The sequence below is a fragment of the Glycine soja genome, chromosome 6 (assembly GCF_004193775.1).
Source record: "Glycine soja cultivar W05 chromosome 6, ASM419377v2, whole genome shotgun sequence".
Lineage (NCBI taxonomy): Eukaryota > Viridiplantae > Streptophyta > Magnoliopsida > Fabales > Fabaceae > Glycine > Glycine soja.
Genome location: NC_041007.1, coordinates 10,556,741 through 10,581,965, shown reverse-complemented (window position 1 = coordinate 10,581,965; position 25,225 = coordinate 10,556,741). Strand labels below are relative to the sequence as shown.

Sequence of the window (25,225 nt, the reverse complement as noted above, 5' to 3'; positions counted from 1 at the left end):
ATTTTATTTAACATTTCTATTTACATAAAAAATATTTTAAATCTTTTAATATAGTTTTTTAATATTACCATATCTTTATATTTATGATAAATATGTAAAATACAAAAGTTAAATAATATATTAATCAAATGATTGGATTTGGAGTATTAGACAAAGTCAACTTGGCTGATCTATCTCATTCTTCAATACAACACAATGCAGGCCTTGGCCAAGCCTGAGATTACCAAGATCGCCACACTCTGTCACTACCCTCAGATTACCAAGATCGCAACACAATGCAGGACTCAGCTATGTAATTAAACTTACCTACATTGTTGAGCAGGGAAAACGTATGCAACCGAGGTCAACACTACCAAAGAGAAAAGCCATCAACCTATATATAAAAGGAGTGGGAGGATCAAGGTAACTAAGTACATGTTAAGTAATTAATCTTCGACTGTTTACATTGAATTAACTAAATAACAATTTTAACTTCCTTGTACGTGATGAACAGTTCATCATCCTCTTGCTTCCTCGCACTTTATTCCCATGAATTTTCTCTCTCTCTTCCCTTTTTCCCTTTAATTACATAGCTAAATCAAACAATCCACTAAACAATTTTTTTTTTGCTGTTCCGACTTTATACACCCTCTCCCTTTTGGACTACCCCTATAGAATTTCCGGTACTATGCTTTCTAAGTTATGAGTAACTACCAGCTTAGTGTTTAGTCTTTTTGGATAATAAATAAATCTTGCTATCCCTTAGCCATAAATCAGATACCCCAAAAAAGGGTATATACTCACACTTTTATTCTATGGCTATAGACGACAAACACACTAATAACGAATTTCCATGGCTTCACATCACAGTGGCCGGGAGGTTTCGTTTACGAACAAAAAGCCAATAAAAAATTAAAATAAAAACATTTTATTATTTTTATAATTAAGAAATGAGTTCTCTCAATTTTCTAGAACCTTCATCGGTAATTCATGGTTGATAGCCAATTTATCCACCCATAACCATAAGTCCAAAACTCAGAACTGGGAGGTTTCGTCTTCAAGTAAAAAACTATCTACTTAATAATTTTTCTAGAGAATGAAAACAACCCATAAAATTGAGAAAGTGGAGTCAGTGGCATAGAGTGTGTAGATCCAATCAGAAGAACTTGGTTTCCTGATATAGCCACCCACCAAACACCACTCAATTCCCACGTGCCCAACTCATCCTTGGTGCGGACGAAGAATCAAATCAAACGCCATCGTTCAATTCAATCCCTCACTCACACTCACACTCACACTCACACTCACACATGCATCAAAATTAAATCACGTTCTTAACGAAATTAAATCCAAAGTCTTAAAATTTACAACAATAAATTTGTTTAACTGTATTTTCCAACAACAAAAAAGTGTTTAACTGTTTTAGGGTTGGGACTGGTCAGAATAAAAGCCTATTGGCACTGTTGCACGTCGTCCTCTTACAACAGAAAAACATTCTGGTCACACACAAAAAAAATGTTTTGCCCTAGTCACTCCACCAGATCTTCGGAACCAAACCTAATGCCGATTTTCATATGCAATCTTCAGCTCCACGTCCAACACCAACGTCTAAGAGCACAAAAAATAAAAAATAAAAAATTCACGAAATCCAAATAACACCCCATCCTAACAATATTGCCACCTCCCCCACCGGAGAATACCACAAAGCTTGCTATGCTATAAATATCAAAAATCCAAGAAACTAAATTTTTCAGTACTCCATTAATGTAAAATTTCAATCCCAACCTAAGCCGGAAGTGGACAACAACAACATTAACACACACACACACACGAAAAGCATAGCAAATCATGCAACAAATTCCAAGGACAAGAACGTCTACGAAAAAAAAAAACATGTTTCCCACACATAAGTGACACATTTTAGCTCCAAAATTCTTGGAACAGGTAAAATTTGGCGACCCATTCTCTCTGCTTGCAACATTGACTCAGCCATGGCCATAGCCATAGAGATCACTTACATGAAAGCTTATAAGAAATAACTTTACTCACGAAACCCGGCCCACGATGGTGAACCAGAATGCCATGACCAACAAGCTCACACAAGAAACTCGGAAGAAGAATTTGCGGTAGCAACACGCAACGCGCAAGTTAGCCTCTGGCCCCATCAACTAACTACATCTACATTACATAACAACATATGATATGAACACACTCAAGATAACGCCGAGACTTCTCTCTCCATCTATAGTCTTACTCTGTCACCCCTTTCCTTGTTCCCTCTCTCTAAAATTTTCCTAAATTAAAACATCACCGTTACGTTACAATTTTTTTTTTGTCCAGCCCCATATAATACAAATTACATTACAATTTGTCTTACCCAAAAAAAAAAAAATGTTTACGTTTCTCTTCTGAACTTCTCTCTCTCAGAGAGATCCCCCTTTTTTGTTCTTTCTCTGCTCATTCGATCTTCTCGATCAGGTTCTCCGACATTCTCGCGCCCAATTCTTTAACTTTCTTTGACCCTCTTCGCGTGTCTCTCCACGAAATTCGGCCTCGCGCTCTCGCTTCTTCGTTTGCTCTGTTTTTCTCGGAATTTCAATTCGGGATTAGGGTTTATGGGGTGTCTCGCGCGTTTGGCCTCGTGAGTGTAATTTTCCTTTCTGGGGTTCTACAAGTTACGATTTTAACATCATTCGCGGCTTCAATTTAATGCGGGTATCGTGATTTGTTCCCCGCAGCGCGAACCATGATTATCAAACGGAATTTGAAATCCCAAATGCCGAGTCTGAAACGGGTCAAACTCGGTGACTCGGTGGGCGAGAATGATGAGTGTTCTTATGCTCGTAAGAAGAGAAAGACCAACAACGGTTACTACCCTTTGAACCTTCTCGGCGACGTGGCCGCCGGCGTGATTCCGGTGAGTTTTCACGGGCTGCTCGGTGCCGCCGGCGTGGTGGAGAAGGGGTTCTCTGCGGCATGGTGCAACGGAGTGGAATCGAACGTGAAAAACGAAGTTGTCGTGGAAGTGAAGAAGAAGAACGAGGTACAGCGGCCACCGCTGGTTAGAACTTCGAGGGGGAGAGTTCAGGTTCTCCCTTCGCGGTTCAATGATTCGGTTATTGATAATTGGAGGAAGGAGAGCAAGAGTAGTAGTGGTGGCTTGCGTGATTGTGATTATGATGAAGAATTTGAATGCAAGAAGGAGAAGTTCAGCTTCAAGGCACCCAAGGTTTGCAATAATAATCAGAAGAAAGGGAAAAGCGAGGAGAAAACGGGTTCTAAGGCTCGTAAGTACTCGGCATTGTGTAATAGTTTTGAGAGGAGCAAGTGTTTGAGTTCGCCTGGTGATGGTTCATTGGCCTTGAGGCACAGCGGGGCAGCCGCGGTTGAAGAGGATGATGAGAAGGGAAGGTTTTTGGAGGTGGAAAAGGTTGGTTTGATGGGTTTGAAGGAGAAGAGAAATGGGTTGTTTGGGCCAGAAGATTTTTATGCAGGTGATATAGTGTGGGCCAAAGCTGGGAGAAAGGAACCTTTTTGGCCAGCCATTGTTATTGATCCTATGACTCAGGCACCTGAGTTGGTTCTCAGGTCTTGTATAGCTGATGCAGCTTGTGTAATGTTTTTAGGGTATGCGGGGAATGAGGATCAAAGGGTATGTATCATGTAATGTGTGACTATTATGAATAATTACTACTTCCTATATGAAGAACACTTGTTGTGTATTTACTGTGGTTTTTGATGATTTGGGCAGGACTATGCATGGGTGAACCATGGGATGATTTTTCCATTTATGGATTATGTGGACAGGTGTGGAGGAGTTGTTTTTTTTTTCTTTTTCTGTTTGTTTGTTTGTTTACGTTGTGTGAAACTACCACTACTTGGTGTTTCTTTGTGGAAGGAGTTTTTGCTTACTAGGTGTGATATTTCTTGGTTTAGGTTTCAGGGGCAGTCTGAGTTGAGTTACTATACTCCTTCTGACTTCCAAATGGCGATAGAGGAGGCATTTTTGGCGGAGAGGGGTTTCACAGAGAAGTTGATAGCAGATATAAATACAGCAGCTAGTAGCAATGGTTATGATGATTCTATTCTGAAAGCTTTTCAGAAGGTCAGTGGTTCAAACCAATATGCAGGATATCATTTTCTGAACCAGGTAAGTCAATTACAGTGCTTCTTTTTTCTTCTTTCGCCAACTATTTGGGGAAAACTGCATGCTAAAATTCTGCTGCATCATATTTAGGGGACACTTGAGGAAAGCTAATGCTATCTCCATCCCTATATATAAAACTCTTTTAACTATTTCAGTAAAATTAGGAAAGTTTGTTAACATAGTTTATAGGATTGAATTTGTTAACAATTTGTATTACTTTTTCAAAATTACCCTTTAAGATTATTTGACTTATAATCTCACTTTTTTGCTTATTTGCTTTCCACCCAATTATTTGTCATTTTCTGCAATCCTTGCAAGAGAGAAAGAGTGTATCTTATTAATTTATAACATTTTTTGTTTATTGACTACGTAATTAACGGTATTTTGATAAAAATAAAATAAAATAATGCAAGTGACAATTTGAAGGTCTTATATAAAGGGGCAAGAAAATTTCTCAAGAAAAGTCTTATATACAGGAGCAAGGTAATAAATGATAATATACTTAGTTTGCAACTTGAAATAACTGCGGCTCTGCTAGTTTCTTTTCTCATTTGTTGGCCTAAGACTGACTTGACATACATTTTTTTATATGTTTTGATTATGTAATTATTACTCTGTATAAGTGAGGAATGGTGCCAAAGTTTAATGGTTCATTGATTTGAATTTCCATTGCAGGATTTATTTGATAAGAAAGAAACACGGCCCTGTGAAGCCTGTGGGTTGAGCCTTCCTTACAAGATGTTAAAGAAAACAAAGGATTCAAGTCCCGGTGGGCAATTCCTATGTAGAACATGTGCTAGGGTTTGTATATCTTGCCTTTTTCTACCAACAGATTATATTTTGATCTGGAACAAAAGCATTATAATTGAAGTTCTGAATTTGTTTAGAATTTTTTCAGTCTTTAAATCATTTTCTTTTCCAGCTAACAAAATCAAAGCATTATTGTGGCATATGCAAGAAGGTTTGGAACCATTCAGATAGTGGAAGTTGGGTAAGTTAGTTAAATCCTGTTAACTAATTAAGGTTATTCTTTGCTTCTCAAAGACTCTTATTGCTTTGTATTGTAGTATTATTTTTGTTTTTACCTTTGTGAATGTCTCCTCCAAATTAGGTGCGCTGTGATGGATGCAAAGTGTGGGTGCATGCAGAATGTGACAAAATTTCTAGCAACCTTTTCAAGGTATATCCATTACTTGATCTTAATTACTTGATATCTTAATATTGCCACTTGTCGGCATTTGAAGCTCATAAAGTGTCATTTTGATTTTTTGCTGATTGGTGTATTCTTTTTTTCGTAGAATCTTGAAGGCACTGATTATTACTGCCCTACTTGCAAAGCCAAGTTTGATTTTGAGTTATCTGATTCAGAAAAACCACAGCCAAAAGTGAAGTAAGTTTGTTGTGGTCCTTTTATTTAACTCCTCCAGCCCTGGCTTTTTGACATAACCTAATGATTTCATTGCACGAAGCCAATCTGTTGTGATTCAAGTTCATATACCAATTTAGAATATTTCTATTTCAAGTTCATATTGGGTAAAAGTTTATGTTAGACCCATTATTGGTGGGACCCACGTGAAATTTGTCCAATAATAAGGAGTGCGTCAAAGAAATTATTGTAGCATTTCAGAAAAAAAATGTTAGATTATTTGTATTATTTCTTACTGTAGTGGATGCTTTGGTACAGGTGGAGCAAAAACAATGGGCAGCTAGTGCTTCCAAATAGGGTCACTGTTCTGTGCAATGGTGTAGAAGGCACATATTTCCCAAGCCTTCATTCGTAAGCACAAAGTCCTTCAGAAGAATTTGACATAAAAAATTTCCGTCCTCTGTTGTGACTATCATTTTATTAACTTATTAATTTTTAAAATTGTTAAGAGTTATTCATTACTTGTAATTAGTCATATTTTAAAGGTGTCATAAGTAGTAATTTATTAATGCTTTTTTCAAGATTGGCAATTAATACCTATCTGATATAATCTGATTTTGTGATTTTGCTCTTTAGAGGGAGAATGTAGCACTAGTTTGCTAATGAGATTCTATTTTCCTAAAAAGGAATGAAACTGTGGTTGGAATTTTTAGGAACATTCCTGCTTATGTTCTTTGTTTTAGTTTTTTTTTTTGCACAGCAAAAATCATATAGTATTATATATAGATCAGTACTAGGTGTACTGAAAAGATCAAATAATTACAAAGGCATATAACTGCCAAATCCAACTATAGGGGAGTAAAATACAAAAGCTAAGACCAAAAAGGTCAAAAACCCCCTAAGACAGCTCCTCCTTCAATCTAATAGACCATTGGTTAAAATGAATATGGAAATCTTTGTCCATACATTTGAACCATGACCAAGTAAGGAATAAGGCTTCATCCATGACTTTTTGAGGGTTGAAAATCTGGTTTTTAAAAACCGAGAGATTCCTGTGCTTCCAAATAGTCATGGCTAGAGCTATCCATAACACCTCCCATCTCTTGTCTATATATCTTTTCGTATTCCAATGAGAGAATTGCATGAAATGATTCTTAGGCTCAATGGGGAAAGGGCCCACTCTATTGACCCAGCTCAAAGCCTCCCACCAAAGACTCCTAGTTCGTGTGCAAGAGAACATGATGTGGCCGACGCTTTCTTCTTCAAGATCACATAAAGGGCATCTATAGGAAGGCAACTCCACCTGTCTCCTTCTCAGATTAGCCTTAGTAGGCAATCTGTTTTTGAAAATTCTCCAAGAGAAAACAATTGCACTTGGGGGAATTTTCAGATTCCAAATAATCTTGGAAGCGCTGTCTTCATTATCAAAACTGCCCTCACCCTTCAAGAGATTGTAGGCTGACTTTGTGGAATAAGCTCCACTAGGATCAGCCCTCCAAATAAGAGAATCCAAGTTAGAGAGGTGGATCTGAACATCATCAATGTCATCCATGAAAGCTGCTACCATATTAATTTCGTGATGTTCTTTGTTTTAGTTCTTTAAGAGTTAAGTTTTATTAGAAATCATGCCCAAAGAATATTCTCTTTTTCTCTTATAACCCTTGGAAGAATTCCTAATTTTCATCAATTTGTACAATGATTAAATTTCCACCAAAATTTGTGCTAGACAACAATACTTGACATAGTTTGTTTCACTCATACTAAGGTGCTAGCACAGCTTTTCTAATATCTGATGTAGCTTAAGATTCAAATATCATATTACAATGTTCCAAATTGGCTGGTTCTATTTTGAATGCACTGTTGTTATTACTTCTAGATTGGAAAATGATCAATTTCTTCTCTCTCTCTCTCTGTGGTTATGATGTGTGTTCTTCTCTTTCAGAGTTGTGTGCAAGTGTGGGTTTTGTGGGACAGAAAAGCAAGCACTTAGTGAATGGGAACGACACACAGGTTCCAAATTAAGAAATTGGAGAACAAGTATTAGGGTGAAAGACTCCATGCTACCTCTGGAACAATGGGTTTGTATATTAATATTATTTAATTGGGGTTCATAATATTCCCTTGTCTCTTTGTGCTAAAAATATACTAATTATTGGTTAATTTAGTCTATTTGTTCAAGTTTCTGCCCACCCTCTTTTATACATTTAATGTATTTATAGGCTTGTTACGTATAAATATAGTATGGTATTCTTGTTCCAATCAGTATTATAATTATTAATTTAAGTTTTCTCCATCTTATGGATTAGGTCTTAGATTTATTTGAATTTTATTTCTTCAGTGTCAAAATGCTAATGAAGTCATGATACTGACCTATTGAGAATGAGAATCTGGGAACTCATAATATTATTCTCATTGTATGACATGCGACACTTAGAAGAAGAGTCAGGTTGCTGTTTTTTTTGGGGGGTGAGGGGGGTTCTCTGTTCTAAGACATAACTCATGCAACTAATACACTAATATTTGATTTCTCAGATGCTGCAGTTGGCAGAATTTCATGCTACTGCTCAGGTTCCTGCCAAACCTAAGAAACCTTCTCTAAAAGAAAGAAAGCAGAAGTTGCTTACCTTCTTGCAAGGTGACTTTTACTTATTCTGTTTGCATACAACTTTTCATTTTGATGAGTTTTCCAAATGAAGTTCTCATAGTGATAATTTTACTGTAAACTATTTCTCTGACAGAGAAGTATGAACCTGTTCATGCTAAGTGGACTACAGAACGCTGTGCTGTTTGTAGATGGGTTGAAGACTGGGACTACAACAAAATTATCATTTGCAACAGGTAATGTAACAGTTTCAGTTCAATTTTTTATTTGGCCAATATTCAACCCATAAAGAGATAGGGATTTGAACAAGATGCTGCATATATCTACAGATCTTGTAGGCAATAATGATTTAACCCAGATTTAATTTTTATCTGTATTTTGAAATATCATATAGAACAGAAGTACCTCTAGTGCATTTGACAGGAATATGCTCCTCACTTAATGCTTTCAATTATATTACTGCAGCTTGCCATTCTGACTAATCATTGTTACAGCTTTGTCATTGATGCAGATGAAGCAAGATTTTTGTGGTTACTCTATGTTGTATTGCAATTAAATCACAAATAAATTATATATGTTACAGATGTCAAATAGCAGTTCATCAAGAATGCTATGGAGCAAGAAATGTCCGAGATTTTACATCTTGGGTTTGTAAGGCTTGTGAAACACCTGACATCAAGCGGGAGTGTTGTCTTTGTCCTGTAAAAGGTATGTCTTTGACAAAATTTCAAATGTTGGGTATATAAAGTGGTCATCTTTTTTTTCCTGGGTATGATGTAGACTTACCTCTGTGATATCTATGTTTTGGAACTGTCCTGCCTGATTTTTTAACCATGAAATAAACAAAGTTTTACTGTTACATAAATGCTCAAGTTATTATCAAGGAGCTCTGCAGATATGTTTCTACCTTGGTTTTGATGACTACAATCTTTTTCTCCTAAACTATTTTTGGACTCCCAGGTGGTGCTCTAAAGCCGACTGATGTTGACACATTGTGGGTTCATGTCACTTGTGCTTGGTTTCGACCTGAAGTCTCTTTTGCTAGTGATGAGAAGATGGAGCCTGCTTTGGGTATTCTAAGTATTCCATCAAATTCTTTTGTAAAGGTAAAGTATCTGCTGCTAAAATTCCCCCCTGAAAAGGAATGTTAGTTAGTCACCAGTTAAAGTGATTTTATTCTTTGCATATTCCACACTATGTCAAAGAATTATTTTAACCACTTAAAAAACTAGAAGAATATCTATCTGATTTGATTATTTTGTTCATTGAGTGTGGTATAAAGGACATTATCTAGACTCTGAATTATTTAATATCCTTTTATCATTTTGATATCGCTTGATGAGGATGAGCCTTGGCACAACTGTAAGGTTGCTGCCTTGTGATCTTGAGGGCATAGGTTCAAATCCTAGAAATAGCCTCTTTGCTTGTGAGAGTATGGCTGTGTTCGTCTACCCTCCCCAAACTCCATTTGGTGGGAGCTTCTTGCATTGGGTTTCCTTTTGATGTCTCTTGGTCCACTCTAATGAATACAATCTAAAAGTCTGCATTACTTGAATTTTCAGATTTGTGTTATTTGTAAGCAAATTCATGGTTCGTGTACACAATGTTGCAAGTGTTCTACTTATTTCCATGCCATGTGTGCTTCAAGGGCCGGTTATCGAATGGAGGTGAGAGTTCACTCAGATTAAATTGGCTTGCTTGATATCTTGTGATTTGAAAATTTCTTTTAATTTTAAGCAAGTTTAATGGCAATTTTCAATTTACTTCCCTGTTTTAATTAAAACATATATGAATTTATCTTTAATAATGAGTTGATCAGTTGATGACTGATTACCATTACTCACCAGTCTCATTCGTAGAACATGCATTTTCAATTTGGACTTTAATAAGAATAAAATGGTACAAGAAGACTAACAAGAATCATACTATTGATAGCGCCCATTGGCATCAATTGATCCATGTAGCTGAACCATATCTAATGAGATAAGAATTGATTGTTGTTGTATTCTGTTAGACTTCAGAAGGAAGACATGGTACAAGACTAAGATCATATTATTGATGCCCATTGGCATTAATTAATCCATGTAGCTAAACCATATCTAGTGAGATAATACTTGATTGTTGGTGTATTCTGTTAGACTTCAGAAGGAGGAGAGGACATGGAAAGTGTACATTAGATGGAATAAAAACAGTTACCTGGTTACGACAGTTAGATGCTCAGTCAGCTGATATTCTGTTAGTCAGTTGGGTGGTTAAATAGGGCCTATCCTTGTAAAGGAGAATTCTCCTTTTTCATTGAGTGTTCTAATAACAGAATCATTCAGTTTCTTCCTTTCTATGTTTTATTTTCTATTAGGATTCTTGGGTTATAGAGCCCTAACACATTCTTGAATGTTTTATCTGTTGGGACAATTTTATTAATTTTCTCCCCGTTAAATGCAGTTGCATTGTTTGGAGAAAAATGGCAAGCAGACAACAAAAATGGTCTCGTATTGTGCTTATCACAGGTATGCAATCCTCAATTGTGATTAATCATCCTCTTTTGCCCCTTTCTACCATTTTCTTTGTAGACTTTGCTTTTTCCCCAACAATTGTCTTTTTGTAATTGCAAAAATATAGGTTTATCTGAAATTCTCGTTAATCTAAATCTTATTTTCAGCCTTTCATCTTAATCACGTCTATTGTTTTTTGCAGGGCTCCCAACCCAGATACAGTTTTGATTATGCAAACCCCTCTTGGGGTCATTTCAACTAAAAGCCTTCTCCAAACTAAGAAAAAAAGTGGTTCGAGGCTAATCTCATCCAACAGAAGAAAGCAAGATGACACTCCTGTTGATAACACTGAGCATGAGCCATTTTCTGCTGCTAGATGCCGTATCTTTCAAAGAACAAACCATACCAAAAAGGTAGATTGGAGAAAATTGTTGTTCATGTTGGTGAATGTTTGTAAGCTAATACTTAAACAACATAGCTATGTCTCTGTTATTTATTATATGTTAATGTTAATTGTCCTGTTTCTATTTCCAGTGAACGTGTTTTTTGTGTTTAAACATTAAAGATATATTAGCTTTTAATCTGTGTTACCAATATATATTGTATTTTTGCCAATAACTAATTCTTCTTCACCAAAATGTGCCGGATTCTGCTACTAGCATGGATGTAAACTTGTATGTGGGGCATATCGTAAAAATATCATGGTTACTGCTTTTATTGCTTTGATTTCTTTGTTTCCATGCTCATCTTTTGGACCTAGTTATCTACTATTGCCTGCAACTTTAAAAATTAAAATGCTCAACTTCTCATTCTTTTTGTAGAGAGCAGCAGATGAAGCCGTTTCTCATCGTGTGAGGGGTCCCTATCATCATCCTTTAGATGCAATAGAGAGTTTAAATACACACAGAGTAAACCTTTTTATCTTCTGAAAATTGTATTAGATTTCCTTATTCATTCTTTTAACTTGAATTTAAGATTTGAACTGTGTCCCCCTCCTTTCTTTCCCTTCTTTTGCTAAGTTTTTTTTTCTTGTCTCTTCCCTCAAACAGGTAGTACACGAACCTCAGGCATTTTCTTCTTTCAGAGAACGCCTATACCACTTGCAGGTAATTCTTCTCTTTCTAAGGTGGATTATTTGCTTCAGCAGTCAATTTTCTGACTGTTTTATGGGTACTTTGTATGATTCCAGAGAACCGAAAATGATCGGGTTTGCTTTGGTAGATCAGGCATACACGGATGGGGCCTCTTTGCACGTAGAAATATTCAAGAAGGAGACATGGTATGAATGTTATGCTCAACTATGATAACATTAATAGACCCACAACCTGCTTGTGTGTGATGGTCAATCAATAACGATTGATACTTTTATTAGTATTATGAGGACCAATGGGATTTTGGACTACTTGAGCATTTAGAACTTGGAAGTTCAGCAGAAGTGATTTATTCTATTCTGTTTTGCATAAAACTGAGGCAGATAAAGGGGAACCCTTTAAAAAATCATCATTATGACTTCTGTCATGCAAGGGAATACCCATTTTCGAAGCTGTGTTCTTCAGGCTTTGTCAACTAGTACTAATATAGTATAGTGATTCATTGCAACTGAATATCTTTGGGCCTGTTTGATTTTAGGAAACATTTTCTGTTTTCATTTCTTGTTTTCACAAATAATTATAAAAATGCCACTTTTCTTTTTATTTTGTTTCCTATATTTATAAATATTAACAAAATACAGTTAAAATAAGATGATGTTTTTTTAATTATTTGTAAAAATAAAGAATGGAAACAGAAAATGTTTTCTTAACCTAAACAGGCCCTTGACAACCTTTTGCTTTCTACGTAATTTCATATAGTAGAACATAAAAAGCATGGAGAGCACGAAAAACACACTATCTAGCACACTCTTTCTAACTCACTCTACCAGTTGTTAAAATTGATTGAAATCTACAAAATTAGGAGAGAAACTCATTAAATGAGAAGTGTAACCTGCCCAAATATGTGATTTCTAATAAATTTTAGCCAATGATAGAGTGTGTTGCTAGCATTTCTCAAACATGTAATATGTCATGGTATTTGTGGGCATCGTTTTGAATGCCAGCACAGGCTGATAAGGCAATTTGAAAATCATGATAAGCCGGACAAAGTCTGGTCTAATTGCCATCTCCTCCTTGCCTGTCTTTTTTTTTGTTTTTTCTCTTGCTGTTTTGGTCCTGAGAATTCTTCTGGACTGGTTCCTAGTTCAGATGTTTGCAACATATATCGTCCATTGCTTTCATTATGATTCTAACATTAGCAAATGCATGAAATTATTGCCATTGGATCCCTTATGTTTTCTTAGCTTTCCATGTACAACCTTTTTCTGTAGCAATAGTGAGCATGATTTTAATCCTAAGCAGGTTCTTGAATATCGTGGTGAACAAGTGAGGCGCAGCATTGCAGATTTGAGGGAGGCACGCTATAGATTAGAAGGGAAAGACTGCTACGTGAGTTAATTCCCCTATGTCTGCCTTTTAATGGCACACTGGTCATCATATTATTTATGTCATGTTATCAACCTAAAATGCCCTACTCTTGTCTTTGCAGCTGTTTAAGATAAGTGAAGAAGTGGTGGTAGATGCCACTGATAAAGGGAATATAGCTCGGCTGATTAATCATTCTGTGAGTCAACCTAAACTTGAATTGACATTTTCTGTATATCTTTGTCCTCTCGGATTCTCAACTCTGGATAATAGTTATCTTACCTGTTCTTTGGTTCATGTTAATACAGTGTATGCCAAATTGCTATGCCAGGATCATGAGTGTTGGTGACGACGAGAGCCGGATTGTACTCATTGCTAAGACTAACGTGGTTGCCGGTGATGAGTTAACGTATGTCTCTCTCTTTGTGTGTGTGTGCATGTGTTGTAGCATGCATGTTCTGTATAGTTGATGCTGGTTGTTTTGGTTTGGGCAGGTATGACTACTTGTTTGATCCTGATGAGCCAGAGGAAAACAAAGTCCCGTGCCTATGTAAAGCTCCAAACTGCCGGAAATACATGAATTAGGAAGGATTATACAAATGAAATGAAAATCAGATGACAAGACTCAAGAGTATTGTTTCTTCTCCGCAAGGAGCACTAACCCCCCATCCCCTCTTCTGCAGGGAATCAACAGTTACACCAAAGCTGTATTTTTTATCAAACCAAAAGAAGAGAAAAAAAAAAAAAAGGCATAGTTTAGCGTTTTTCTTTTACCCTTTTGGTTTCCTTTAGACATTCATCGAATTTTAATAAAAGCTAGATTTGGTAGCTTTTTGGCTCTTGGCGGCTCTGTAAATGAATCACCCCATATTACTCATTTTCTTCCATTTAATGTTAACCGATTTCTTTCCCTTCATGTTCTACCAATCTAATTGTATGGAAAAAAATACCAACAAAAACGTGTTGCACCCAGATGATGTTCATTTGATTTAAAAGAAAAGTACTTTATCCTTCTACGATGTTTCTCCTAATAATATTAGTATTTTTATATAAAATAAAAGTCATTTAATATTTTAAAAACATACGAAGTTTATTATACTGTTTTATTTAATAATCGATAAAATATTGATAGAGGATTTAGAATTGTTCAATTTAAATTTTAAATTGTTGGATACGTTAGTGTAATCCTTTGAATAAAATTTCGTCCTTCAGAGCTCTCTCTCTCTTACGTGTTTTGTTTATAAAAAAAACATCTAAATTTCAAAATATTAAAAAATCTTTCAAGTTGATCCCTACACTTTATTGAAATTATTTATATAATTTTATTAATTTAAGAATTATTTAAGAGAGTGTAATATTAACAGTTTGTTTAAAACATTTTACCCTTTAGTTTTGACTTCTTTTTTTTACAATTTAGTTTTTACTTTATTAAATTCATCCTATCACCATCAATTTCACATAAAATAACTTTTAGAAAAAAGTTGTCTAAAACTGTGTGTTCACCTCGTATTGAAGGTCAAGGTTTGTCTATTCAAAATAAAGCAAATAAATAAATTACAAATTATAATCTAAGTTAAGGAGTTTCTTTTTTTCATTATTAATATTATTATGGCCTTGCAGTTGCAGAACCCTAGCTAGGTATTGATTGTAAAGGCAATTGATGGTATCTTACTCTTTCTGGCGTGAATCCAAGAGGATATACAATATCAAACATCAATTAACATGTTTGTTTCACAAGGCTTATTCGACGCAATCCGACCGTATAATAATCCTTTAAATAATCACAAAGTAAAGCCTTGTAACAATCGATTGTTAAAGCTTATGAACTATTTGTTCACAAGATAAATTCCGAAGAAAGAAATGACAAGAATAGCATGAAGACAGATTGGTGTCCCAAGTACGAAGAAATTACCAGGTTAATGTTTATCCACAAGTGATGTGAACTTGTTGGAGTTGGAGAAAAGGTGCACAGTTTGATGAGATGTGTGTCACTCGGCTATCACAATTCACTTCAGTATGCTCAGTACTGTATCCCATGTTTATTTTGTTTTCTTGTCAGCTTTGTATTACTTATCAATTTTCATATATGCTTGACACCTTTTTTCTTTCAATTCTCTAATATTAATTCTAATTCCATGAGCAACGGTGGAGGGCGACTTGGAAATTTTGTCTGCAACGCAATACATTAAACAAAGTTTTCAATGATATTTTAGCGATGTTCTTTTATTGATATTTTAATGATAACTTGAATGTAGCATTTTTCAATCTCTTCTTGTGTCACTTACTTAGGTGGTGATTTGACCTTTTTGTTTCAATTTGATATTTGTTTTAAGGTTTTTCAAAATCACTAGATATTTTTGTTTTTTTATATAAATAATCGCTCGTTTCATTATAAATAGCAGCTAATGAAATTAATCTTTTAAATAATATCATGCCATAGGTTAAAAAACAACACTGTTAATCTCTCTCCATACATTAATTATTTAGGGAAAATGTAATTGAGTAAAAAAAAGTGATATAATTAATCCTAACAACTTTGAGTAATTTTTTTTTTTTTGTTAAAGAACGTTATTAGTAACGTTGGAAGAATATTACAATTATTATAGACAAATTTAATGCAATTACTGCTTGAATAAAATACAATTTAATAAAAAAAATACATTTTTTACATCTAATGTTTAAAGATCACAATCGACCAAGCTATACAATCGAAAAGAAAAAATATACAGTTGAATAATAATTTTGAATCAGCTACAACAACAACTAACTAGAACCGTTTCTATCCACAAAAGACCTTGTAAATAGGAGCGCGGATCCATTAACCCCTCGAAGGACAAGCATCCTCGAGTCCACATATGTTCCACACACAAGCTTTGACAAATCAAATATTTCTGGGGGAAGTTGTGTTCTAAGTTCTTGTAGAACATTTCTCGCAGTATCAACGTTTTGATTTAATGGATCATCAAGATTCATTCTCACATCAATATCACCTGATGCAAGCTTGGCGGCTGGAAGACTTGATGGAAGCTCCTCGAAAGGGACTACTTTTCTCCATTTCTTGCCCTTGAATTTCTGAGCTAAAGCCTCCACATTGCTGGAAGGGCCAAAGAAGAACTTCTCTGTGGTCTTGTCTTGCTTCAGATATAACAGTCTCCCGGATCTTAGTGTAAATGAAGAATTCACCTGCAATCTTCCACTCTTACCAGCTTTGTCATGAGGCCAGTCCTGACCAATCATGACAGAGAATCCAGTGTCAGAGTTGAATGAAAGATTAGCTTTCAATTTTGATTCTCTTGTCACAGTTAAATGCACATCGCCAACGATTACACGGAGAGGAGGTTGGCGGAGGGTCAGGCCTACATGCTTCCCTGTGGAGTATAATAGACGCCATTTGCCTGGAAGAAGCTCCAGCCAGTTCTGCAGACATGAATATTGACACAAATTAGCATAAGCACTAAAAAAAGTATTTTATTTAAAAAAAGAAATCATACCAACTTTTAAAGGTCATGGTTTACATCCCTCCAATTAATAAGAATACTTTGTATTATCAAACAGTGAAAGCTAATTACTGCCATTAAGCATTGTATTTATTTATTTTATGGTAGATGCACTGGGGAAATCTCCACTAACTAATGGGCCACAAGAAAACTCCACAAGGAAACTAAACACCACATCGATCTCAAAAATCTTTAGACATTCCACATATATGTTGCTCAACTTGTTTATTCTACCTAAGGTGGGACTTTTTACTTACCACTCGAATGATTGGTAAGCAAAAGTGCAGGCAAAAATGGTCAAGGCTCTTGGCTTGGGTATTATCTATTTTTACTATTGCAACAAAAGAAATGGAACTTAGAAAAACATTGTAGAAACAACAAAAACGGAAAAAATATACAAGTTTTAATCACAAATTACCCTTGGCTTTGGATGGGGATTCAACATCTCCATTAAGTCAATGAAGTGTGCAAGCCTGCTTCGCTAAAACATAGAAAACACCCATTAGTCAAACTTTGAATTCCATATATTCCAATTACTAATTTGCTTTAAGTTAAATGTTCCCATCAAGACATTAAGGACAGTAAACAAATGATGAAAAGAAACATTAGTAAGGAAAAACTTGAGGACACCAGACACTTACAAATATAAAAGCTCTTATGCAAGCATCAAGGAACTTGAAGAAATAAAGGGGTACATATACGGGACATCATTGGATGAATACCTGAGGCTGACGATAGATGTACTCCTCACTAATACGCATTGCAGTAGAACCCAGACCCCATCGGATAATATCCATTGATGGGACTACTCGCCATCTTGGCCCACAAAGGAATGGGTGTCGAAGAGCATCCAAACAACTATATAAATGTTCACATGGTTAACATGGGTACAACTTTTAAACTTGGCCAAATCAAACTAGTATCTCTAATCAAATGCCATTTATATTCATGTTTTTACAAATGTCTGAGAAACTAACTACATGTTCCCGAAAGATCAAGCCTCCTAAAATACCAAAGAAACTTTTATGAATTTTTTTTATACCTGAAATTTCTTCATGGCACTACCATTTTTCTTTTTAAAATCTCGACATGCATGCAAGATATAATTTATCTTAGCCCAATATGGAAGCATTGATGAACAAATTATACACTTTTTCAACTAGCAATATTTCTTAATAGCATACCTTATCCTTTGAGAAGGTTTAGTTGCAAGCAATAAAGATAAAAGGTGCCAACCAGCTCCCCAGTTCCTATCAAGTATCTGCAAGAAATAGAAAAGCGTCAAAAGACTTGAAAACAAGAATGTAACTCTAAATATCAAGCAACTTTCAATGAAGAATAAACTTACTTGTAATCCAGCATTTCCATAAGGGGAACTTCTGCCAAGGATTTCCAACATAAACTCTCGCAAACATGAAGGATCATACCCCTGAAGATGAGACATGAATTATCATTAGAAAGTTCACATCGATGCATCACCCTTTCATCTAGATAGATGAAAGAATAGGCAGCATAGAAACATTTGATGTATTAGGTATCTGAAAAAAGGTGACAAAGTGATTTATAGAAATGAAATATTTGTTAAATGAAAGGAATTAAGTCTGGTAAAATACTTCTATATCAATTTAGAGTAAAAAGATGACTGTGAGAGTAAGTCACCCAATATCTTACTCTAAGGTAAGATCAGATATATAACACAATGCTAACTTGAGGATGAGTATCCACCTACAGTTGTCCTTCAACTAATCTTTCCTGAGTGATCTGCTAAGGATCATGGTCTAATACCTTTTATTAAAATGACACTAATTTCAGAAACTGCTCAATCTTCAAATTTTCATGATAATGGTTTATGTCCTGCTATCAATGAATGTGTGTGTGTGTCTAGAGCATTGAGGTCAACTAGTTTTCTTTTTCCATCAAAAAAAGCTTGAATTCTTTTTAAACATTCAAGAGGCTAAAATCGAATAAAAAAAATTAGGTTTTCATACCTTTTTGAGGAACAATTTGAACTTTGCAAAAACCAAGGGATCCATAAGTTCTCGCATTACCATTTTAGCCATTATAAAGCCCACGCATCTTTACAACAGAGATAACCAGGTATCAAAAATGTTATATAGTTCCAAACATACTTCACTGAAAAGTTTCAAGACCATACCTCATGTCAAATGCAATCATCATCTGTCGCCTGTCCAAGTTGTCCAAAGAGCTACCATTCGAACCATCCTTGTAAAAGTCAGCAGCATTACCCAATATACCTACCTGTTATGTAAATACACAAGGTTAAGCTGAGCATGAGGAAAGATTGAACAGATTATACATCAAGAGACACAATTATCAATTTCCAGTAATTTGGATTGCAGACATCAAACTTTCAGCGCTAAGAAATATTAGCCCTCTGGAAATCACCACCCAGCAAGTCCATGTCATTCATCCTATCTGTTATTTTTCCTTTCCTACATTTATTGAATTTCTATTGATAGATTCTTGTTTACTTTTGTAATTTAGCATAGAAATGGCTAAGCAAATTATCACAATATATCATTTCATTGTTTGGAATCACAATAATTTTCAAACCAGCAACAAAAACAAAATTCTAGGTTTGTCTGTGACATTCTGTGAGTTTAAAGCATAATAAATGCATAAAACCACCTTAAGGATCAGGCAAACAGCAAACATAATCCACAGAAAAGACAGAAAATGGATGAAGAAAGATGCCATAATTCTATTCTTTTAGGAGAGTGACAATGCTTACTTTAATATGTCTGTCTATTGGACTTATATGAACATTTTCCAGTCTCAACTCTGTATGGGCAAGACCGTGGCTGTGCAGGTAATTTACCTAATTAAAATAAACAATAGAAGAGAATATCAATTTTCCTATTGCTACGTAGAATATACAAAGCACTTATAAGTAAAAATGTCTTCAATCAAAGGAAAGAAGGGATTTTAAAAAATAAAGGAAAAAGAAAATACCCCAATAAGAAGATCCCTCATCAATATTCGAATAAGTCGCAACTGCCTAGAAACTGCAGGACCTCCAGTAGAATCTTCTCCTACCTTCCTAACAGACTCTTCATCCAGTGCAAGAGTGGCCTCTAAAGTTGGAAGCCAATCTGATTGTTGAAGCCAGTGTCTCAAAGAAAAACTACCATGATACTGCAAGGCAAAAATAATTTAAAAAAAAAAAAACATTCAGTGTCTAATTTTTTACAAAGTGGCAGAAAGACTCAAATAGAGAAAATGTTCAGAATAAGTAAGAAATAGAAGAAATAGAATCGATACATATAAAAGAATTAAAAGAATAAACCTTATGAAGATTAACACCTACCCCATGTACTAGGATAAATGAACCGCTAACACCACTTGCAGGCAAAGAGATATAACCATGAACTTGCATTGAGTAAGAATGATACAGCAGTTTACGCCGAACCAGCTTCTTTAATACCTAAAAGGCCAGAACAAAAAAATTGTGATGGGATATAATTATAAACATTTTACGCCAAAGATCAGCATACCTCTATTGCTCGTTTCCCACGACGCTGAGCTTGTGCACTGGAAAGCTGTCGAAGTACAACTCTTGTGTTACACAAAGGGCTGCAAAGGAAAATGAATACATACAGATGTTATGATTGCAACTAACAATACAACCTGAACCAAACAAAGAATTAAACTTACCTACAACTATCCTTTACCATGCCTTCAAAAATGACCTCATCCGGCTACAGGAAAACTTAAATCAATCAGACCACAATTAAAAAGTGCCTATCCAATCATGACACATCATAAACTTATTTTAAATTTCATACCCTCCCACCAAGGCCAACACTAACAGTATCTAAAATCTTAAAGTCTGACATTTTGAACCGTATAACATGATCTGTTTCCTCCTCCAAGTAAACCGACAAGGTACTTGGAGCATCTTCTTGTGACTCCTTAGAAGATGCAGATGCAGCATTCCTTAAAGAAGAGCAGCACACTCCCTTGCGCTTTCTCCTGACTAAATTATAGAATTGTCCGGTAAAAGGCAGGAGAGCAGGTACAATAAGTTTTGTAGACAAATTTTGAGCTGAATAACTCCCCGGAATTGGGTTCGGCCCAGTTCCACAAAGCGCCATTGATCAGACCTCTGAGTGATAAAAAAGAAAGGATTACATTATGCATCAGCAAAGTCTTCGAAGGGGGTCCATCAATGGTGCAACAAAACATAAAAGAAACTAACTTCACATCCCATTTAACAGATAAACATACGCAAAAAAAAAAAAAAAAAAAAAAACATAATCTGGCTCGATGGTACATACAGAAAGCAACAAAATATGTGATTGTCTTTAACTATCTACCCATGGTTATAAACAGTTTTCCGCAACCACAATTGCGGCCGCATCAGCCGCATTTTCCCGCAATTACCTGCAATATAAAAGTTTTCTAACTCACTGCAATTTAAAAACATGTATCTACCCTCAGTTTCCCTCGCATGCCTGAATTGAGCAAATAATTCTCTATTCTGTAACAACAAACTCAATTCCCAACTTTGACCAAAGTGACAGGCTTCTATATATGATTTCCCTCATTTCTAGAGCAATTAACTAATCTTAGTTTTGTTTGTTGCTTTAGTAAAAGAACACAAGAAATTGCAAAACATTATACTTGTTGGCTCAACCATAACAATTAGGCAATTAGCAAACAAGGTGAAATTCAAATACTCCAAATCCAAGCATCATAAGAAAAGGAACAAGCATTTAGCAGATAAAAAAATAGATAATTAGAAATTGAGGACGTGGAAAGAGGAAGAAGAAAAGGGAGATTGGAGAAATTGAAAGTGAATTACCAGAAGGAGAAAGAGCAAGAGAAGAGAAGAGCATGGAGATGCAGAACACGTGTTGTACATATAGAAACCAAGCGTGTGAGAGTTGCGTGCGAGGGAATGCTCGAAACGTTTTCCCACGTGTTTCTCGCACGTCAACCTCTGCCCTCCCCAAATATCTATTTTTGATTTATCCATCAACCTCTTCTTACTACTTCTCACTTTCTTGTGGTGCTAATAACTATATACTATATATTAAATTCAGCAAAAAAAATTGACATTTATTAAATTAATAAAACCAACCAAGGAGGTGTGACAGATTTATAGATAAGGTTGTCCTTTAATTATGTAGTTTGATTTCTAAGTCAATGTGAAAAGATTCAGCAGAAAATATTCATTCATCTAAAGAACCCATAATAATGTTTATTTAAAATTGATTTGTTTATAATAATAAATTTTTTCCTTTCATATTTGGCGTAAAAAGTATACATCATAGATTTTGTCATCTTAAGGTCATAATTCAATGAGAATTCAAGAGAAACACGTAAATTCCAGACTTTTTCTTTCAATATTTTTGTTTCGATTTTGTTCCATATTATAGTTTTTCTAACTTATAGAAAAGGCTAACCTATGCTATGGTCCCGCCATCTACAAGCAATATCAGATGATTGTACGATGACTAAAATGAATTCTCCTCATTTGTGGTTCTAAGTTCATCATCCTTCATATAACGACAGTATATTTGACGTCTCTTTAATTTAACTGTTCTAACTGATAAAATGGAATAGAAATAATAAACAGAGTAAGTCTGGGCCTGTTCGAATATTGCACGTCAATCAGGTTGGGTTTATGGTCCCAAAATTTAGACAGTTACTTAATGCACGCCATTTTTGGCTTTGTGCACCCCATAAGCTAAAATAATGAACTATTCTATTTGGCAACCGTTTACTCCACCCCACTGCCACTGGAGAACAGAATAACAATAAGGGCTTCGGCTTAAAAATCTTTTCACATTAGAGTCCATAAATAGTTCGAAGAGGCCTTTGGATGTACAAGTGTGATTAATTAAATTTTAGCATTAGTTAGAAAGGAATATGCACTAATTGAATCAAACTGTAGTACATTGACTTTGTTTTACTTTCGAAGAAGAATAATAATGTCAAACCATTGGAAAAATCGATAGGGGTCTTGCTTTCGCACCGTGCGTGAGTTTGGAAATCGTAATCTAAGCCGCGAGTCTCGTTGTTAAAAAAAAAAAAACAAGGGTCAGGATTGGTTGAAGGGAGGAAAAGCATAAAAAGAACTAACTAACTGACACAAATAAAAGGACTTTAATGTAGGAGAAAATAGAAAACTTAGACAACATCAAAATGCAAACAAAATAACAAGGCAAAATTAATGATAAAATAGCAACATTGGAATGAAAAGAAATTGTTTTGGACTAACCTTTTGTACGAGTTCGCTTATTTGTGGGAACCTTCCTGCTAAATAAAGGAAAGAATTCTTCAATTTTCATGTTGGGAAAATCTGGTTCAATATACCACTTAACAGCAAGCTTGCTTTGGAAGCTCCTTGTCTTGCGAGAAGAGCTCTGAAGAGATCTTGAAAGACAAAGGTATCTATCATGAAAATAGCCAGCCTTGTTTGTCCTTCTTCCCACTTTCCGGCCCCATATATCACCATGATTAGGCCACCCTTTAGGAGCATATGGCAAACCTTCACAAGAAGAAAAGGATGACACCGATTGAAAATCAAAGGTTTTCTCCTTTGTCAAATCCTTACCGGCATTGCTTTCAATTGTAGCGTCATTTTCCAAGGATTTGTTTTCCTCCTTACAGCTGCAATAAAAGAAGAAAATGTCAACTGCTGAAGGGTGCATACAAGACCTTCATGGAATATTCATGATACATTAAGAAATTGGTATGAAACACCCAAATAAGTTCAACATCTGGAAAAATGACAAAACGTTGGGGCTAGAAAAACAACAAATAATCTGAACCTCATTATTCTTCGCAAAAAGCTACATAAATTTTGTGGTCCGAATAAAGAGGCATGACTTCTATGATATTATACTAAGCTTGCATATAACATTTTCTAAAGTCTAATTCAACCGATTCCTTATTTGATAATAGCACACATACTGGAGAAAAAAATTGAACAAAACAATTTTTTTAAGGAAAACAAGAGCATGCAACAAAAGTAATATGGTAATACCTTACTTTAATGCTCTTGCTTTACCAAAAATAAAAATAAAAAGAAAATAGGCAGCTTAGCAAGCTTGAGGGGAAACAAAAAAGGGAATGAAGAGGGGGAAAGGTGAAAATTTCACCTAATGGGAGTGCGACTAACTCTAAGGGCCATGGATTCATCTGTATTATAGAGGAAACAAAAAAGACAACAAAATTTATCTACTTTGTGTCTGTGACTGTTTCGCTCCCTAGGTTAACGATGCAAGTATTAACACAGTTAAGGTCTCCAGGTTAACAATGCACATGCCAACACAATTAAGGTCCCTAGGTAAACGATACACATACCAACACAATTAAGGTCCCTAGGTTAACAAAGAGAAGAAGTCGAAAGGCAAAGATGCGCACATGAGGTCTGGATAGAGTGGCAAATATTTTTTAGTATGCACACCCTAAACCAATAGCCTTCAACTAATCATGGCCCTTGATTTTTTTTGCCATCATCATCAAAACATTTCTCTCTTTACTCTTTCTCTTTTTCTTTACCATTTCGGATGAGCCTATATGCCGCTTCTGGTGACCTGTCTATCACCTCGAACAGTCTGTCAGCATCACCCCTCCTCTGGCGAACCTCCACTACAAGAGGCCACTTTAAAGACCCACATCACAACTTTATGCATCAAAGCAACAACCAACCAATTGAGGTTTTACCTAGATTTGGGACAAGAAAACCCACAAGACCCCTTGATTTTGATATCTTGATTAAGTAGTTTTATCAAATCACAAATTAGTTGACGATGTTATGGATCTGGTGTGACATAATGCGAGTGTGAATCTAGTATGGTGAGTCTGTCATGACTCTGGTGTCTATTCGATGCAATCATGCCTTAAATTAGTGGATTTTGATGGGGTTGAAATTATATTTTATTTATTTATTGTTCTGAACTTACTACTCCATTGATGTTTTTGTTTCTTTTGTCTTGTGTTGAGAATGTCTCTGTGTGTGTTTAAATTTCTATGTGTATTTTTTTGTTGTGTGATGGAATCGATGAAGGAAGGTTGTTGTTGCAGTAAAAAATAACCTCTGACAACAATGAGCGACGACGAATCAGTCAGAGAACAAAAGATGATTGTTGACAAACTTGTTGGAGAATAAAATAGAGAAAATAATAAGACATATGAGAAAGAAGAAAAAAAAATCTAATTCGAATGATGCATTGAAAATGGTGTATAAATGAGATAAATCTAATGATGTTTAAAAGTGATCTATATTAGACCACATAGAAGACTTGTCCATGCTAGAATTGGCCCTGGTATGTAGTATCTTGTAGGTAAACTTTGTGAGTAATGTGCTTGATACATGATGAGCTTTAGAATTGTAATATGGTGGATTTCAGCAGCAAAAGTATATTAATTGTGAATTAATTAATGGTAGACAATTAATAAGGTAATCTTTATCAGGTTTGATAAATATTATTCATTCAATCAGATAAGCACAAAATTTAACTATAGCTTATATCATGTGTATAATGTATCAAGCGAGAGTGTGAAAAATAATATATTTCCGTGTCATTTTTAGTTAAAAATACAAATAATTAAGTTTGAACATGTTTGTCTATAGTGTTCCTTTTGAAAACCAATGAATCGAAGGAGATTTAAACTAAAGACCCGACGCGAGGAGACAAGTTGTTCAAGCACC

The 25,225-nt window shown here is 35.3% G+C and overlaps 2 protein-coding genes across 3 annotated transcripts; one reads left to right on the top strand and one right to left on the bottom strand.

Moving 5' to 3' along the window:
- Positions 1-1,846: 1,846 nt before the first annotated feature.
- On the top strand, positions 1,847-13,958 carry LOC114415543 (histone-lysine N-methyltransferase ATX4-like). Its single transcript, XM_028380298.1, has 23 exons — positions 1,847-3,631; positions 3,731-3,786; positions 3,916-4,129; positions 4,802-4,927; positions 5,049-5,117; positions 5,238-5,306; positions 5,425-5,516; positions 5,811-5,903; positions 7,435-7,570; positions 8,025-8,127; positions 8,231-8,330; positions 8,678-8,802; positions 9,055-9,200; positions 9,657-9,761; positions 10,537-10,601; positions 10,789-10,999; positions 11,408-11,494; positions 11,636-11,692; positions 11,776-11,865; positions 12,980-13,066; positions 13,167-13,241; positions 13,351-13,451; positions 13,537-13,958. The coding sequence occupies exons 1-23, from the start codon at positions 2,726-2,728 to the stop codon at positions 13,625-13,627; spliced, it is 3,204 nt and encodes a 1,067-aa protein (XP_028236099.1). The 5' UTR covers positions 1,847-2,725; the 3' UTR covers positions 13,628-13,958.
- Positions 13,959-15,653: 1,695 nt separating this feature from the next.
- Positions 15,654-21,503, bottom strand: LOC114415542 (probable plastid-lipid-associated protein 14, chloroplastic). Of its 2 annotated transcripts, none has more exons than XM_028380297.1 (14): positions 21,365-21,503; positions 20,346-20,665; positions 20,215-20,258; positions 20,055-20,133; positions 19,868-19,984; positions 19,513-19,695; positions 19,292-19,378; positions 18,695-18,798; positions 18,528-18,615; positions 17,888-17,968; positions 17,724-17,800; positions 17,262-17,397; positions 16,958-17,020; positions 15,654-16,459 (listed from the first exon to the last, which is right to left on the bottom strand). In XM_028380297.1, the coding sequence occupies exons 2-14, from the start codon at positions 20,652-20,654 to the stop codon at positions 15,806-15,808; spliced, it is 2,022 nt and encodes a 673-aa protein (XP_028236098.1). In that variant the 5' UTR covers positions 20,655-20,665; positions 21,365-21,503; the 3' UTR covers positions 15,654-15,805. The 2 variants fall into 2 exon arrangements, with proteins under 2 accessions (XP_028236098.1, XP_028236097.1); XM_028380296.1 differs by having other exon boundaries at positions 20,838-21,365.
- Positions 21,504-25,225: the final 3,722 nt, after the last annotated feature.

Bases quoted from the DNA above. Each gene is read 5' to 3' on its own strand.
- LOC114415543 (XM_028380298.1), top strand. From the start codon at position 2,726: ATGATTATCAAACGGAATTTGAAATCCCAAATGCCGAGTCTGAAACGG. The intron at 3,632-3,730 runs GTATGTATCATG...TGATTTGGGCAG, and splicing joins CGGGGAATGAGGATCAAAGG to GACTATGCATGGGTGAACCA. The intron at 5,307-5,424 runs GTATATCCATTA...TTTTTTTCGTAG, and splicing joins TTTCTAGCAACCTTTTCAAG to AATCTTGAAGGCACTGATTA.
- LOC114415542 (XM_028380297.1), bottom strand. From the start codon at position 20,654: ATGGCGCTTTGTGGAACTGGGCCGAACCCAATTCCGGGGAGTTATTCA. The intron at 19,985-20,054 runs GTATGCTGATCT...CTGGCCTTTTAG, and splicing joins GTGGGAAACGAGCAATAGAG to GTATTAAAGAAGCTGGTTCG. The intron at 17,801-17,887 runs GTAAGTTTATTC...TATTTCTTGCAG, and splicing joins ATGGAAATGCTGGATTACAA to ATACTTGATAGGAACTGGGG.